At 37.7% G+C, this 16164-nt stretch overlaps 1 protein-coding gene across 7 annotated transcripts in view; it reads right to left on the bottom strand.

Annotated features, from left to right (window-relative positions):
• NBEA (neurobeachin) overlaps window positions 1–16164 on the bottom strand; it is an 831523-nt gene that overhangs the window by 138275 nt on the left and 677084 nt on the right. For all 7 annotated transcript variants that reach the window (XM_039530859.1, XM_039530876.1, XM_039530902.1 and 4 more), the window contains 2 exons: window positions 13537–13652; window positions 413–525 (listed from right to left, as the gene is read on the bottom strand). In XM_039530859.1, the coding sequence (XP_039386793.1) occupies window positions 413–525; window positions 13537–13652 (229 nt within the window). The remainder of the gene's footprint in view (window positions 1–412; window positions 526–13536; window positions 13653–16164) is intronic.

Raw genomic sequence — 16164 nt, 5'->3', positions numbered from 1 at the left:
AGACACCTTAAAAAAAAGTTCCCATTTAACACTTATTTGATATAACAAAACAATACCAATCTTCCATAAGAAAAAATATCAAAATAACTTGTAGATTAATAGAATATCAGGCTTGGAAGGGACCTCAGGAGGTCATCTAGTCCAACCTGCTGCTCAAAGTAGGACCAATCCCCAGACAGATTTTTGCCCCAGATTCCTAAATGGCTCCCTCAAGGATTGAACTCACAACCCTGGGTTTAGAAGGCCGATGCTCAAACCACTGAGCTAACCCTCCCCCCATGAGCCTTTATAAAATAATTATCTTTTCCTGCCAAACTTATTAATTCCACCTATTTAGTAACAAAAATTAAAAATATTCTGTTTCATTAAGAAGGTTGGCTAGATTTCTTTAACATAAATGGTTAAAAATTACCTTTGAAAGATCCCTGAAGTTGCCTGGTAAGGTCAGGTCCAACTCTTCTGATTCGTAGTTCGTTAACACCCATGGAAATACAGGGTATTGGTTTAGATCATTGTATGTTCGTCCTAATGAAGAAAAAACATTCTTGTAAAAGTTATGAAATATTGCCTATTTATGCTACTGATAAATAATCCAGTAGTAAATTATCTTTATATTTGGTGTATCTTATGTTCCCGATTATCTGCTATTATATTAATACAGTTATCACCTGAAGGGAAAAACATGCTCCCAGTTGCATGTATGTGAATGAAAATTGAGAAGACAGCAGCCACAAAGGTTATGTGTAAGAAGAAGAGAAGGCAAAAAACCAAAAACCACATGCCACTTAATCCTATTTGATAGCCTCCATTAATGACACTAAACAACATTCTTAAACATCTGTTGAAATTTAAAGTTGGAAAAATCATTTTTGTTTAAGTGTATCCATTGTGACGAGTGTGATACAGATGGTAAGTAACAAATAAAGAAATGGGTCCAACCTGCAAAGTTCAGAACTGGATCTAGTCTCTTCCAAAGTTTCAGAGTTTGAATCTCAGGTTTTGAGGTTTGGGCCCATCTCTCCTAATATTGGTTTACCCAAAAGGTTAATTGCACGCCATCTCCCATGATGGTGGAGGGTGCCTTTCCTGAGAAAGAGGTGAAATTCCACTGCAGTGGTGGGAATGGGAATGGAGGTAAGTCTGGCACACTGCCTGCCCAGTGTGAAGCCCTGTTCTAATGACTTTTTTAACATAGTAGCGCAAAGGGAGTAGGAGATCTGCAAGGAGCTAGGAGGATCTGCTACTATGCAGATTATCTTATCTTCCCACCCACTAGGTGTGTATCTAAGCCCCATGGAGGCTCCTGCAGCCCGCAGGTTTAAGTAGCTTCTGCAAGGCAGCTCTGTGCTTGCTTCTCAATTCAGAGACAACTGCGCTCCACTCCTTGTCCCCAGTATATGTCCAGCATCCAGCCCATCTACTCAGGCTGGGTATTAGGCTTGTGATTAGAGCCTTAATAAATTATATATTATCCTCTACACGTTGGACTTAAATCATGGAAGAACATTGTGGAGAACTATCTGGACTACATACACAAAGTAATGTCAATACTATAAGCTGTAGTTTAATCTAAAGCATTGAATGGAAGGAGGGAAGGAAGGAGGGAGGGAGGGTATGTATGGGTGTGCATGAGTGTGTTGTAACCCAAGATATCAACCAAACTTCTATTACAATAATGTTGATCTGGGCATGGTGGCAAATGAGAACAGACACAGGAATGGATTTTAAGCAGCAGCCCACAACGTCATTAAACTTACTCTCACACACCAGGCACTTTAAGTGGTTCCAGGGGTCCTATCATATAATCCATAATTCAGGATAGCTTCTCATCTGCCTATCCCAGGACTCAACTCACTCACTTGAGACCTACCACCCTCACCCCCAATCTCACGAATGGGACAGAGGGTATTAAAGGGGGACCTCATCCTGTGAAGATTAAGGTTTCCCCATAACCCATGAGCACAAGGCTCATCAGCAAAATCCTAGGTCTTTTACTTTTGGGAATCATTTAAACCACACTGGAAACTGACCACAAGTTGCGATGAACTAACGCCGCTACCACAAAGTACTAAATCTTTACTCCTATTTAACTTAGCTGCACCTCCAGGATGCTGAGGGAGAGCGGTTGCTGAAATAAAGCAAAGAGAGACTCCACATGGCCAGGATTAGGGTTTAAACTAACGGAAGGAGAGGGGCCAATCAGCTCCCTTTCTCCCACAGCTGGTCAATGATTAGCTAAGACTCAGGAGGAAGAGGGAATACCCCTCCATCTCCCCAGCATGTATTCTCCTCCTCCCATCATCTGGTCACCACCAGCCCCATCAAGTTTCCCATCCGTTGAGATGGGTGGGTGGATTTTGTTTTAATGTTACTTCCTAACTATTGTCAAGATGAAAAATCTCCTCAAAAAGACTGAACTTAACTCTAGCCCCAAGGCATCTCCCCTAAATCTAAGAAACAAATCCCCATTACCACAAGTAAACAGTTCAAATTAGCAAAGTCAATTTGTAGATCCAATTTCTAACAATAATTTGCAGTTAAAATTAATCAATTGGAAATTCTGAATGAATTGCCAACTAGAAGATGGTAAATATGAAAGAACCTTATATCCATGTCAACTAGTAGCTAGCAGTAGTAAAAAAAACCCCTCAATTATATGAAACATTAAAAAACACAAGTCCCTTAATCCTGCACCAGCTACCATATTGACTTACTGAGAATCACATAATATGCAACATGATTCTTTAAAAAAAATCATGTAATAAATACACGTGTGTGTGTATGTATGTATTAAATTAACAGACTGAAATAACCTACGTTAACAATTCCCAGTCCTGCTGCAGATTTACAGCCCTGTCTCACTAACTGCTTCCTTCCAGATTTTGGACAGATTCCTGGGATACAAAACCCAGCACAGGGAAACACAGGCTTCCTTGTTCTGGGCAGTTCTACAGAAAAATCATGTCTGCTTTAGTGAAATATAAAACTTTCATTGCTCCACAAACACCCTATTTTTTCAATGAATGTTGATGAACAACAAGCATTTCTCTATTTTTACATACAGTCTCACTGATACCAATAAAAGTAGGTATTAACAGTTTTTGTGTTCTTATTTTGTACTTTTAATAAATCAGTGTTATATCAGAAAATATAAAATTAATTTAGCTACAAATAGAAATTGGAAAGCAAATTGATCTAATACCTATATATGTGCAATGTACAAATAAAGAGGAAATAAATACAAATACAGTTCTCACGTAATCTCAACAATTACTACATCAGTGAATATATGTTCTTATAAGACTCCTAGAGCAGATGAACATTTATCAAACATATGATTCAAGAAGCATTCAAGAATTATCAGCATAAAGGAGAGAGGGCAAAGGTGTTCAGTGGCTAAAGCAAAGGAATGAGTATTAATAGTTTTAGTTTTTCGTCCTTGCCTTTGCCAAAGTTTTGAAGTAACACCCTGGTATAGTTGCTTGACTTTACTGTGCCTTCATTTTCCACATTTGTAAAATGGGATATTAATTTCCCCTCCCTAAAAGGGTTTAATTAATTAATATTAGTAAAGATCTTGGAGATCCTCAAATGAGAACATAGGAACATAAGAACGGCCATACTGGGTCAGACCAATGGTCCATCTAGCCCAGTATCCTGTCTTCTAACAGTGGCTAACGCCAGGTGCTTCAGAGGGAATGAAAAGAACAGACAATCATTGAGAGAGCCATCCCCTATTGTTCTCTCCCACCTTTCGGCAAAGTAAACAGAGGCGAGGGACACTCAGAGAATAGGGTTGCCATTGATGGACCTGTCTTCCATGAACTTATCTAGTTCTTTTTGGAAACAAGTTATAGTTTTAAAAGAAAGGTGCTGTAGAAATGCAAAGGATTTTATTATTTTAAAATAAATGTGCTGATGTTGTTTTCCCATATCATAACCTTGATTGAAGCCAATGGGACTACTGGCATGAAATGGTTAGCAGTTTGAGCCTGATGCCATCACAGGAATCTTTCTCCCTGCTTTCTTCTGAACTCTCTGTACTTCAATACCACTGTATGGGCTGTTCTTTCATAAATGAAGAAGAATATAATAATGCCATACCATAAAGCAACTCAAGGAGCAAGACTACAATAAATGATAAAATATTTAAAATAAAATAATTTTACTATTGAATCCATAAATCACTCATATAATTTATTCTAACATTTATTTATACATATTCACTAAGAGGTAGTATGGCCTAGCGGATTAAGTAAAGAATCGTAAATCAGGAGACTTGGGTTTTGACTTGCCATGTGGTTTTGGGCAAGCCACTTAATCTTTTTTTGTTTGTTTCTGATCTGTAAAACGGGGAGGATAATATTTCTGTCTCACCCTCGCTCTGGTGTGTTGTATTCGTTAATATTTGTAAAGTAGTTGAATATATAAAATACTGTATAAACACTAACCATGACTGGTATAAATGTTATTATTTATAAAATGTTATTCAATATTAATTCAACAATTGTATACTATTAAAATATAAAATAAATTGGGTAAATGAATGTTAATATACATTGTGAATGTAGACATAGTATGTACAAGATGTTATAGGTACTCTATTTATGGATATCTGGATGGACAACAGTGATTTTGTGGTATTATGGGATAATATATCCATAATTCTAAACATGTATAAATATCACTGTTTTAACTCCACAAGGAATAGTCTCCTGATTGCTTTTGATCCTGCTATTATCATTTACTGACTATAAAGAGCAGACAATATTTCATCATAATACCACTTGTTTGGTGTTTGTACACAAGAATTGCTACTGTTTTGTTGAATTATAAAACATAAACCTGTACTGCTTTTGGTAGACATTGTACCTTTTCAGCAGTTGCAGATTTTTCACCAGCTAAGCTTTTAGAGATTAATGTTAAAGACTGAATATTAAATATTGCAAGCCTATGACACTAATCTACTTGAACAATAAAACTGAGGTACAGTAAATGAGATCTCAGAAATACTGGATATGTTTCTTTATTACAAAAAACTTTTTAATTAAACCATCCAATTTAATGTTTTTATATGGCACTTTAGTTTTGAAGGTAAAGTGATCTAGAGACAGCTGACAAAGAAATTATAACTGCAATTCCGTGGTGAAAATGTTAATGACAGCAAAATATTGTTTAATTAGATGATTGCAGCATCTGGATTAACACTCTTTAAGAGCGATGTTCCTGTGCTTGTCTGCTTCTTCACACTTTACAGACATTTTGTCATCTCTAGGTCATTAGGAAAGAATTTTTAATGATTTTTCTAGAAGCAAGCAGTTCGAGTTACATCTAATTAGATGACAATAATAAGCCCAACACATGCAGTAGCTAAATATATACATAATTAACCAGTGAGGGCTTGTACATCACAGGGTAAAAAAGTGGAAAATGCTAAACAGGAGAAAAAAGAGGAAGGGGGTAGAAGTTGGTCTACATTCATTACCTGGATGTACCATTTTCCCCAAGAAACCTTCAAAAAAGAATAATCCCCAGTCCTTACAGGAAATCATTTAAAAGGAACTCTGTACATAATTACTCCCCATATTTGTTAGACGCCATGGCATACAGGGATTTTTTTTTAAAAAATGTATGGTAATTTCTGCTTTTTTTAAGGTATGTAAATCAGTTAAAAGTCTGGGAATTAGATTTCAAATTTAACACGTTAAAACCTGGGCACCACAGAGAGACCTCAGCACAGATTTGTAGTTATAACACTCTCTCCCCAATTCTGATTCTTGTATCTTTGATTATTTTAAAGGTTCCCCCCACCTATATTCTTACCAAGTGAGAATAGTAAGAAAACACCTTTTTTGTTGTTGTATCACCTAGAGTGTTCAGGTTACATACATTCTGTTACTATATCATAAGGCCTGTTTTCCTGTGATTCTGGAGAAAGAACACCAAGTCAATTAGCATAGTTACTACTCCTTCTACTGCTTCAAAACTAAGGAATCCTTGAGAAGGGGTTGGACGGAGTTTGGCCAGGAAGGCTTATGTCTACAAAACTAGGACAAAAACCAGGGGCACAGAGAGTATAAAACTGAGACTGATTGATAAATAGCAGAGTGCAGTGTTTACCTTCGGGGGGTAAAAATCCAAACTCCCTTAAAAAAAAAAACAGAGCTGTAAGCATGATGAAATATGCTCAAGTCAGAAGAGAGGGCAGGGAAGAGGTGAAGATCTTTAAAATAGAATAAAAAGGCAAGAAAATAGGCAGCTTGGAGGTTACAAAGACAGGTTGAAACAAGACATTGGAGATTTTAGAAAATGAAGAGGGCAATTTTGAATTGAATTTCCAGAGGGACAGGAAGCCAGAGAAAGTTATGGAAATCACGTGTCCTTGAATGCGAGTGTTCTGGACTACTTAGGCTTAGAGAACAGTGATTTAGGAAGAGAGAACTACAATAGTTGACATAGACAGTGATTAAGATCTGAGTAAAGATTGTAAGAGAAGCAGAGTTAAAGATGAAAGTGGACAGTGTTTCAGAGGAGGTGATAGGCAGACTTACAGATAAGACATAAAGTGGCACAATGAAGGCGTTTCAACAAAAAATAATCAGTATATGAAGAATTGATTAGGAAATTATGCAATAGCTAGGAACTGAGAATGTGAAGACAGTCATATTGTTTCATCAAGGAGAGAGTAGAGGATCGAGTTGTAGATTTTGGTGTTTGGTTCAGTGATTCTGCTGCAGAGACAGCAACCAATTATCCAAAGCTAACAGTATTACAAGTGGGCAAAGGAGATCTTATGTGAAAGGACAGTCTCACAGATGTCAAAAGAAAGGAAATGGGTTTGTGTCAGAAATCTCACTGGTGAATGTATCCAGCAGTTCCCAACGCTACTGTGTTTGAATGATTGCAATGAAGGATAATATGAGAACATGTGGATGATTTCTTATGGTTTCATAAAGTGCTAGATGCCAAAATTGGTATAAAGGCAGGAAGAAGGATAAGCTACAAAAGAGTGGACAAAAGAAGTAACAAAAATACTTGCTAGTTGAAATCTATTGTTTGTGAGAAGAGGAAATATAACGAAAAGAGCTGTGAACTATTTACCAGGATACAATTTGGCAAACATCCATGCTTCTTAAGTGGCTAACGTGTGACTCAGATGAAATGAACAAGTCAGTTAGCAGATGCACAGTGACAGAAAAAAAGAATTAATGGGGGGTATATCTCTCAGTGGTTAAAGATGAGGATATTAAACAGGATGGTGCAATTTAAACAAACAGCTAATGGTCTAAAACTAGCCCATCACTGTCTGCATGAACATTCTGGGTAAAAAAGCTTACACCGTTAAAACCAATATTTTATATTTGTTCCCACTGTGAGGGACTATAAATCTAAAAGTAAAAGAGAGTGTTAGAAATCACACTTTCAGAGAGAAAGCAAATAAAATATGCAATATCTCTATTTAGCAAGACATCATCTTTACCACAAGATTTTATAATTATATTAAATGTTCCAAAGTTGCCCATGAAATTGCACACCCCACATTTTGTTTTAATTGACTGACTCACATAGCTTGTTGAAGGTGCTCTCCTGCCAGCATTTGATATACCTTTTGCTTGAAACTTGTGCATTTGGACAGTTATCATCTCTACTGTTTTCAACGTAGGGAAAATGTTTTGTAGGCAGTTTCTTTTTGAACTGAGCAGTTGATTAGGCTGTCAAAGATAAATTTTATTCTCTCTTTCAAAACAAAACACTGAGAACAGTCTATGAGCAGCAGAAGAGAAGGCAGAGAATGTAACAGCTTTTGGAACTGAAATGTATTCTATAAATTAACAGTTTTGCTACTTACTAAATGAACTTTCAAAATGTAAGAAAACAAGATAAATATTATTTCACGATGATGCAGATGCATTTCTGGGTTTTCATATGTACTTTGCATGGAAGGCCACGCCTAGTTCATAATAATTTTGCACCATTAGACAGCTGTTATAGAAGAGATTAAGAAGATTTATCATGTCGCAAGAGTTATAGGACTATTAGAAGAGGTGATAGCACTACAGTGTATGAAGGCTGGAATGAGCCATTTTCAACAAAGAAAACACTAGTGTTTGCTCCCAGCCCCGTAGGAGGGATCTGGCCTTTTCTTAGGTATCTTTGTGGGGGTGGGGTCGCATTTCCAGCACCGCACAAAGGCTAATATTACCCAACTTGGAAAAGTGAAAAGTGATTAGAGAATTTGTAGATCATTAAGGAAGACTCTGGCAGTAGTTCCAAGCAATGCAGACAGGTTTCAGAGAAGGAGCAGCTTTAATTAATGTTCTGCATGATATGGGAAAGCTCCTCAAACATTAATTGCTTAACACCCTATTCACATCCTACTCTGGGTAGTGTGCACAGGAGCTAATGAAGGGAATTCATTTAACATAACATGCATTATGGTCTTCTTTGAATCTTTCACTAATCAGCACATTGGCTCCCCACATGGAAAATACAAATTGTGTTAACATGTATGGCATCAAGACGTCATCAGCAAGGGTGAGAGAGTTAAGAAATACATTAGTCAATTCAAGATTGACCAAAAGGATCAGGGAACATAGCTTATCTTCTTCTGAAGACCTAGATCTTTACACAGGTTAGGCAATATTACATGCAGATGAAACATCCCTTATCTAAATTTTAGTTTGAATGTCTATTACAGAAAGGCTTAATTAAAGTTGGATATTAATCAGCAAAATGTGGGAAACATTTGGTTAGACAAGAAGCACTGCATCTATTGCACAGTGAGATTGTGAGGCTATGTCTACCCTGGCAATTGAACGAAAAAACTGTTGTCTTTCAGAAGTGTTAAACCCCCACCCCCAACCCGAAAGACAAAAGTTTTGCTGCAACAAGCACCAGTGTGAACAACGTATTGTCGGCAGGAGCGCTGTTCTGCTGACAACGCAAACTCCGCTAGTTGGGGTGGATGTTTTTTCTCTGCAGGAGAGCTGACAAACAGCGCCTACACTGCATGACTTTTAGTGGCACGGTTGAAGAGACACAGCCATGTCACTGAAAGCTGTGTAGTGTAGACATAGCCTGAGGCAGACAGAATTTGCAAACTTTCAGAAATTTGATGAGTTCACAGCTAGGTGAATACAGGTGTGTCACATCACAAAAAGACCACCAAAGTAGCGATCAATTCTGTGTTCAAAAAAAGTTAAGAAGAAGATAACAGAAGCACACAGACAAGCAAAAATAAGAAAAACAAACCAGTATTTCTTCAAATCTTGCATTCAGTAGCAGCTGGGTATCTAGAGTGTAAACGTAGGGCCACACTGTTACAAGGGAGTTGAATGATGTGAAACCAATTACAGGGAAACCTTTCTTAAGTCCCCACCCAAATGACTAATAAAAAAAAGCCTGTCTAGCAGAGGTAGTCTTTACCTACAGGTTAAATAACAACTTTACTGGAAACCTTTGGGATACTTTAAAGAGGTCTTTGAAGTTTGGAGCTTGTCTATTGTGGGAGACAACTGTCAGTATAAGTATCACTGATTTCTATATCACTTCAGACATAATCATGTCTTCCAAATCTGGATGTGTTGATGATATCTGTAAGCATAAATGAGTGGGCGTTTCAAAACTGATTAATAATGTACAGTGATTTATCAAGAATATGCTTTAAAAAGGAGCTTTGGAGTGTGTCCACTATCATTCTTTGACAGAGTAAGAAGCCTTGTGGATGTGGGGGGGAGTGTTAGACATGGTATATCTGGACTTTAGTAAAGCTTTTGATTCCATTTCGCATGACCTTCTCATAAACAAACTATGGAAATGCAACCTAGATGGAGCTACTATAAGGTGGGTGCAAAACTGGTTGGAAAACCATTCCCAGAGAGTAGTTATCAGTGGTTCACAGGCATGCTGGAAGGACATAACAAGAGGGATCTGGCAGGGATCAGTTCTGGGTCTGGTTTTGTTCAATATTTTCATCAGTGATTTAGATAATGGCATAGAGAGTACACTTATAAAGTCTGCAGACGATACCAAGCTTGGAGGGGTTACAAGTGCTTTGGAGGATAGGATTAAAATTCAAAATGATCTGGACAAATCGGAGAAATGGGCTGAAGTAAATAGGATGAAATTCAATAAGGACAAATGCAAAGTACTCCATTTAGGAAAGAACAGTCAGTTGCACACATACAAAATGGGAAATGACTGCCTAGGAAGCAAGTATCAGAGGGGTAGCCATGTTAGTCTGTATCCACAAAAACAATGAGGAGTCCGGTGGCTCCTTAAAGACTAACAGATTTATTTGGGCATACACGTTTGTGGGTAAAAATCCACTTCTTCAGAAGCATGGAGTGAAAAATTACAGATACAGGCATAAATATATATTGGCACATGGAGAGAAGGGAGTTACCTTACAAGTGGAGAACCAATGTTGAAGGCCGATTCAGGGGTGGATGTGGTCCACTCCCAATAATTGATGAGGAAGTGTCAATATCAAGAGAGGGAAAATTGCTTTTGTAGTGAGCCAACCACTCCCAGTCCCTATTCAAGCCCAAATTGATGGTGTTAAGTTTGCAAATAAATTGTAGCTCTGCAGTTTCTCTTTTTAGTCTGTTTTTGAAGTTTTTTTGTTGAAGAATGGCTACTTTTAAATCTGTTATTGAATGTCCAGGGAGATTGGCTCACTACAAAAGCAATTTTCCCTCTCTTGGTATTGAACCACATCCACCCTGACTGAATTGGCCTTCAACATTGGTTCTCCACTTGTAAGGTAACTCCCTTCTCTCCATGTGCGAATATATATTTATGCCTGTATCTGTAATTTTCACTCCATGCATCTGAAGAAGTGGGTTTTTTTATAATAATAGGAGATATACCAATCTCCTAGAACTGGAAGGGACCTTGAAAGGTCATCAAGTCCAGTCCCCTGCCTTCACTAGCAGGACCAATTTTTTGCCCTGATCCCTAAGTGGCCCCCTCAAGGATTGAACTCACAACCCTGGGTTTAGCAGGCCAATGCTCAAACCACTGAGCCCAAATAAATCTGTTAGTCTTCAAGGTGCCACTGGACTCCTCATTGTTTTTGCCTAGGAAGGAGTACTCCAGAAAGGGATCTGGGGATCATAGTTGATCACAAGCTAAATCTGAGTCAACGGTGTAATGCTGTTGCAGAAAAAGTGAACATCATTCTGGGATGTGTTAGCAGGAGTGTTGTAAGCAAGACACGAGAAGTGCTTCTTCCGCTCTACTCTGCGCTGATTAGGCCTCAACTGGAATATTGTGACCACATGGGCACCACATTTCATGAAGGATGTGGACAAATTGGAGAGAGTCCAGAGAAGAGCAACAAAAATGATTAAAGGTCTAGAAAACTTGACCTATGAGGGAAGATTGAAAACATTGGGTTTGTTTAGTCTGGAAAAGAGAAGACAGAGAGGCGATAACAACAGTTTTCAAGTACGTAAAAGGTTGTTACAAGGAAGAGGAAGAAAAATTGTTCTTTTTAACCTCTGAGGATAAGACAAGAAGCAATAGGCTTAAATTGCAGCAAGGGAGGTTTAGTTTGGACATTAGGAAAAACTTCCTAACTGTCAGGGTGGTTAAGCACTGGAATACATTGTCTAGGGAGGTTGTAGAATCTCCATCATGGAAGATTTTTAAGAGCAGGTTAGACAAACACCTGTCAGGAATGGTCTAGATAATACTTAGTCCTGCCATGAATGCAGGGGACTGGACCAGTTGACCTTTCAAGGTCCAGTCCTATGATTCTATGATTCAAAGGGGCTAGAAACAGATGTTATTTACAAAAACTGTTGACAGATTGATACTAAAAACATAAGAAGGAAATTATGGAGGAAGGATGGTTTTGTGGTTAATGCACTGGACTAGGACTCGGGATATCTGGTTAGATTCTCAGTTCTACAACAGACCTTCTTGCATGGCACAGGGCAAGTCACTTACACTCTGTGTCTTGGTTTTCCAGCTATATCATGATAACACTTCAATAGCTCACAGGGGCCTCTCAATCTCTTCTATTGAAGCTGGAGTACTTTGTATATATATTTAAATATTTATTGAATCATAGAGATACTGAGAGAATTACTCTAGAGCCTGGTGGTTAGGGCACCCACCTGGGAAAGGGAACACACAGGTTCCATTCCCTACTCCAATTAATATTTAATTATTTATACAAAGAAAATGGAAAAATTTCAACAGGAAAGATTGAGACCTATTCCATAATATCTTCCCATAGCCTAGTGGTTAGGGCATTCACTTAGAAGGTGGAAGATCTGGGTTCTAGTCTCTGCCTCACGTCTAGCAGAACTGGGATTTGATCCTGGGATTCCCAGATAAGGGCTCTAATCACTGAACTATTGGGCAAAAGGGGCACACAGCATAACCACCATTTTTTCTTCTCCAGTGATTTTGTGAATGGTGCCTATGTCTCCTTGTGACTCTAGCCCTCCCAAAAAAAAACAATTTGGAGCCCAAATTATTTGGTGAATTCATGTTGGATTTGTGACTGGTTTGGGTTGGCATTTTTTTGGCAAAGAGATTATTGGTGTGAAAAAATTCACTCAGTTCTAGTCAGAGGAAAAGAACAGGTGAGGTGTTAAACCTGGTTTTAGACACGAGTTCTTTCAGCTCTCTGGCCTGAGGAACATATTAGGGAGGACCATCTTAAGTATGAAAATGAAAACTAAGTCAAATGGTGTGTCAACTGCAACACCGGAGTACAAAGTGATGTTGATATGCTTGGTGGAGTTAATTTTATTCCCAATTAGAGCTCAGTGCTGTGGGATACATGAGAAAGTTTCCCTATGGTGAGATTCATGAGCAATTTATATGATATGCTGCTGGAGAAATAACAGTGACCAATATTCGGTACATTTTTTGTATATCATTCAGAAAGCTGCCTCTTTTTTACATTTCAAATCACAAATGTTGCCAATATATAGAAAACAGGAAGATGGAAGTGGGATTGCCACGATTACTGTTCAATTAGTGACGACTGCCAGAAAAACTCTTATTTTACTAATAAAGAATGAATATCTATGGAAGTTATTTCTCATTTTAAATACCTGATATAATAATTCAGTACAAAGAACTAAAAGAGAAAAGATGCTGTAAACTAATCATACCACAATCCAGGTGACAACTGTACTAGGCGGAATACTGTTGTTATTCTGCTGTCTAGTTGCTGTTGCTGAGAATGACGAAGTAGTGAAATTACATTTTCCCATTATTATTTCCAGACACACTCTGGCAATGGTTTGTTGACTCTAATAAAGCTTCAGACAAAGCTGTCAGCAGAGGAAATGGCAGAAGCAGAGCAAGGAACAACCTTCACAACAATAAATGAATCTAAACCCTCAGTGATAGGTTGTGCGTTTTCTGATAAAATTTAATGTGAGTGTTTCAGAATCTATCATAAAACTGCAGCTGAATTCCAGAGGGATAAATATATTCTATCAAGTCACGGCACTCAAGATTTTGACAAACATAAACATATTATGAGGGATTAAAGAGTTAGAACCTTACCTGCTATAGTATTGAGGAACATCAAGTATTCAAAGTTAGAAATCTCTCGTCGCTGCCAGCGCTGAGTCATGTTGGAGGACTTATAAAGCTGTCTGGGAGTGGCCAGAGATATTCTCCTGGGAATTAAATGTAAAGAATGTTTATTTTAAGAAACTCGTTAAATTTTAAAGTACAGAGCAAAGTTATTGGTAGGATTTACATGACAGTGTCCAAAGCCTTTTTATTTTGTTTAATGAAGTCAACAAAACACTACCACTCAAATTTGAGCAATGAATATTTCTTATATAAAAATCTCTCTATATTTTATTTTAGCAGTGCTATAGCATTGCTAAAAATGCTAAACTCTCTGTGCCTTGGTCTTCCAGTTTTAAAAAAGGATAATACTATTTCCATACATCACAGGGTTATTTTGAGGATAAATACATTAAGGTGAATGAAAGCTGGCTTTGAGTGCAATATATTCCAGAATCACAGACAGAGGATATTTACACACCAATGAAGTTAGTGAATCCCCTCCCTGCAGCCTGCCTATCCCTGCTTTCAACCCCAACAAGCTCCAAGAACACCAGAGACTTTATCTTATATTTACTGTAACAGGGGCAGGGTTTATTGAGGAAAGAAAAGAGGGGGCTGTGGAAAAAGGCAGGAATTATTCCCTTTAGCTGTTGGAGTTAACTGAATTCAAAACTAAGAGTGGTGTTTGCTTGCAAAGCCTGAGAACTGAATTCAGGGCAAGCATTTAGTAATTGATTGTTATTATTAATTATTATTATTATTATTAAACTTTTATGCTGTGGTAGCATCCACCACCCAATTCAGGTTCAGAGCCCTATTATACAACACATTGTACAGACAGAGTTAGACACAGTCACTGTCCCAAACAGAGTTACCAAAGTATACATTTTAGCTCCAATACACAGCCATAATAACCCCCATATTTATGGCTTCCAGACTTTATTACTGAGATTCCTATCTAGTAATGAAGCTACACCTCATAAAGCTCTGTTGGTATGTCTACAGTCAGAACTCTGGTGTGGTTCCCACCTCCAGGAGAAATATGCTAGCACTCATTGCCAAAAATTGTAGTGTAGCCATGGTAGCAAAGGCAGCAGCTTGGGCTAGCTACCCACGTACATACTCACGGGGTCTGGACAGGTGTGTACTCAGAGCCGCTACTCCCTCCTGCTGCTGCATGTGCAACTGCAGCTACACTATTTTTAGTGCACTAGCTTGATGAGAGCTAGTGTGCATATGTCTCCTCCAGCTGGGAATCACACCCCAGCTCCTAGTGGAGACACATACTCTAAATGGTATAAAACATAGCAGCCCATCAGCTTAGCAACACATACAGGTTGCCACCATTAATAGTCAAGTCTAAAATCTCTGTTCCTCCATAGGAATAATGCTAGCTGTCTAAGAGATTGCTTTACGCTCCATGAGCATGAACAGCCACAAAAGCTAATTTCAACGGAAAAATAAAATTGTTGACTAAAAGGGGGAGATTTGAGAGTGCAGGAAACAGAACTTTCACAGCAGCTTGACCAAGTCTCTGGAACTTCTACAAAAGTGTGTCTGTGTACCTCACCACTTTCAGAATTAACTCAATACTCCTTTCTTTGACTTACTTTGTCCTGAATAAGTTCTTTACATACACAGATACACACACACTTTCACACAGAAACAAATAAATCCTATAAACTAAGCAAGCTATGTCTCCTACAAGCTAGAAAGGAAGAATGAGATTGTTATTTCTATTCTTAAATACTTTGGAAATGTATTCTAATGCCCACATTAATACCTAGGCATATGGAAATATTGTGTACATATATTTTACAAGTGAAGAATAGAATTATGTATTTACAGATCTCTAAAATGAAGATATTGCTACTTGACAAAATATACCTTTTAGAAATACAGTATGATCACATTTATGATAGACCATTTTACGGTACTGACCTGAACCTTAGCTATATTGGCCCCTGGCTTTATGGGTGTTTGTATAAGTTTATATTTAGATACTTTAATATTACAATTTGTGACATCTAGGCCCTTTTGGATACAGTTTAGTATATGGATTCTTGACTCAAACACTAATATCTCTGCTACTGTAAAGAGTCCTGCTCAGAGATTTCTCAGTCCATAGATGGCTGAAATAATAGTCCATAATGGCTCCAAAGGAACCAGTCAGGTCTAAAGATGTTAATTTAGCTAACGTGTATTCAGGCTTATATGTAAGCTGCCTTTTTAAAGGAACAAAAGGCAAAAAACTCAAAAAATTCAGTGCTGCCACGTCAGCAGAACATCTATTATTTGAATTTCTGTGGCTGAGGTTTCAGATCCACCTTTCTGCCAAATAGTATTAAACCCCTGTTTTATAGTGTCCTCTATATGCCTTATTCTTATTCAATCCACAATTTTCCCAATGACATTTTATTAGTGAAAAATAACATAAAACATTATAGTAATTGTTACTTTTATTATAAGTAAAATAAACAATATGCAATTAAAGTGGGAGGGTCTGAAAAGTTTGACCAGTCTATGAATAAATATATGTACATTTTATTTAATTATTTGTGGCCTAAATTTTAAAAAGTGACTTGCGATCTGATGTGCCATGAGTTCTGGATG

This window comes from Mauremys reevesii, linkage group 1 (assembly GCF_016161935.1).
Source record: "Mauremys reevesii isolate NIE-2019 linkage group 1, ASM1616193v1, whole genome shotgun sequence".
In the NCBI taxonomy this organism is placed as follows: Eukaryota; Metazoa; Chordata; order Testudines; family Geoemydidae; genus Mauremys; species Mauremys reevesii.
Note: the sequence above shows the minus strand (reverse complement) of the source record. Positions and strands in the feature narration are given on the sequence as shown.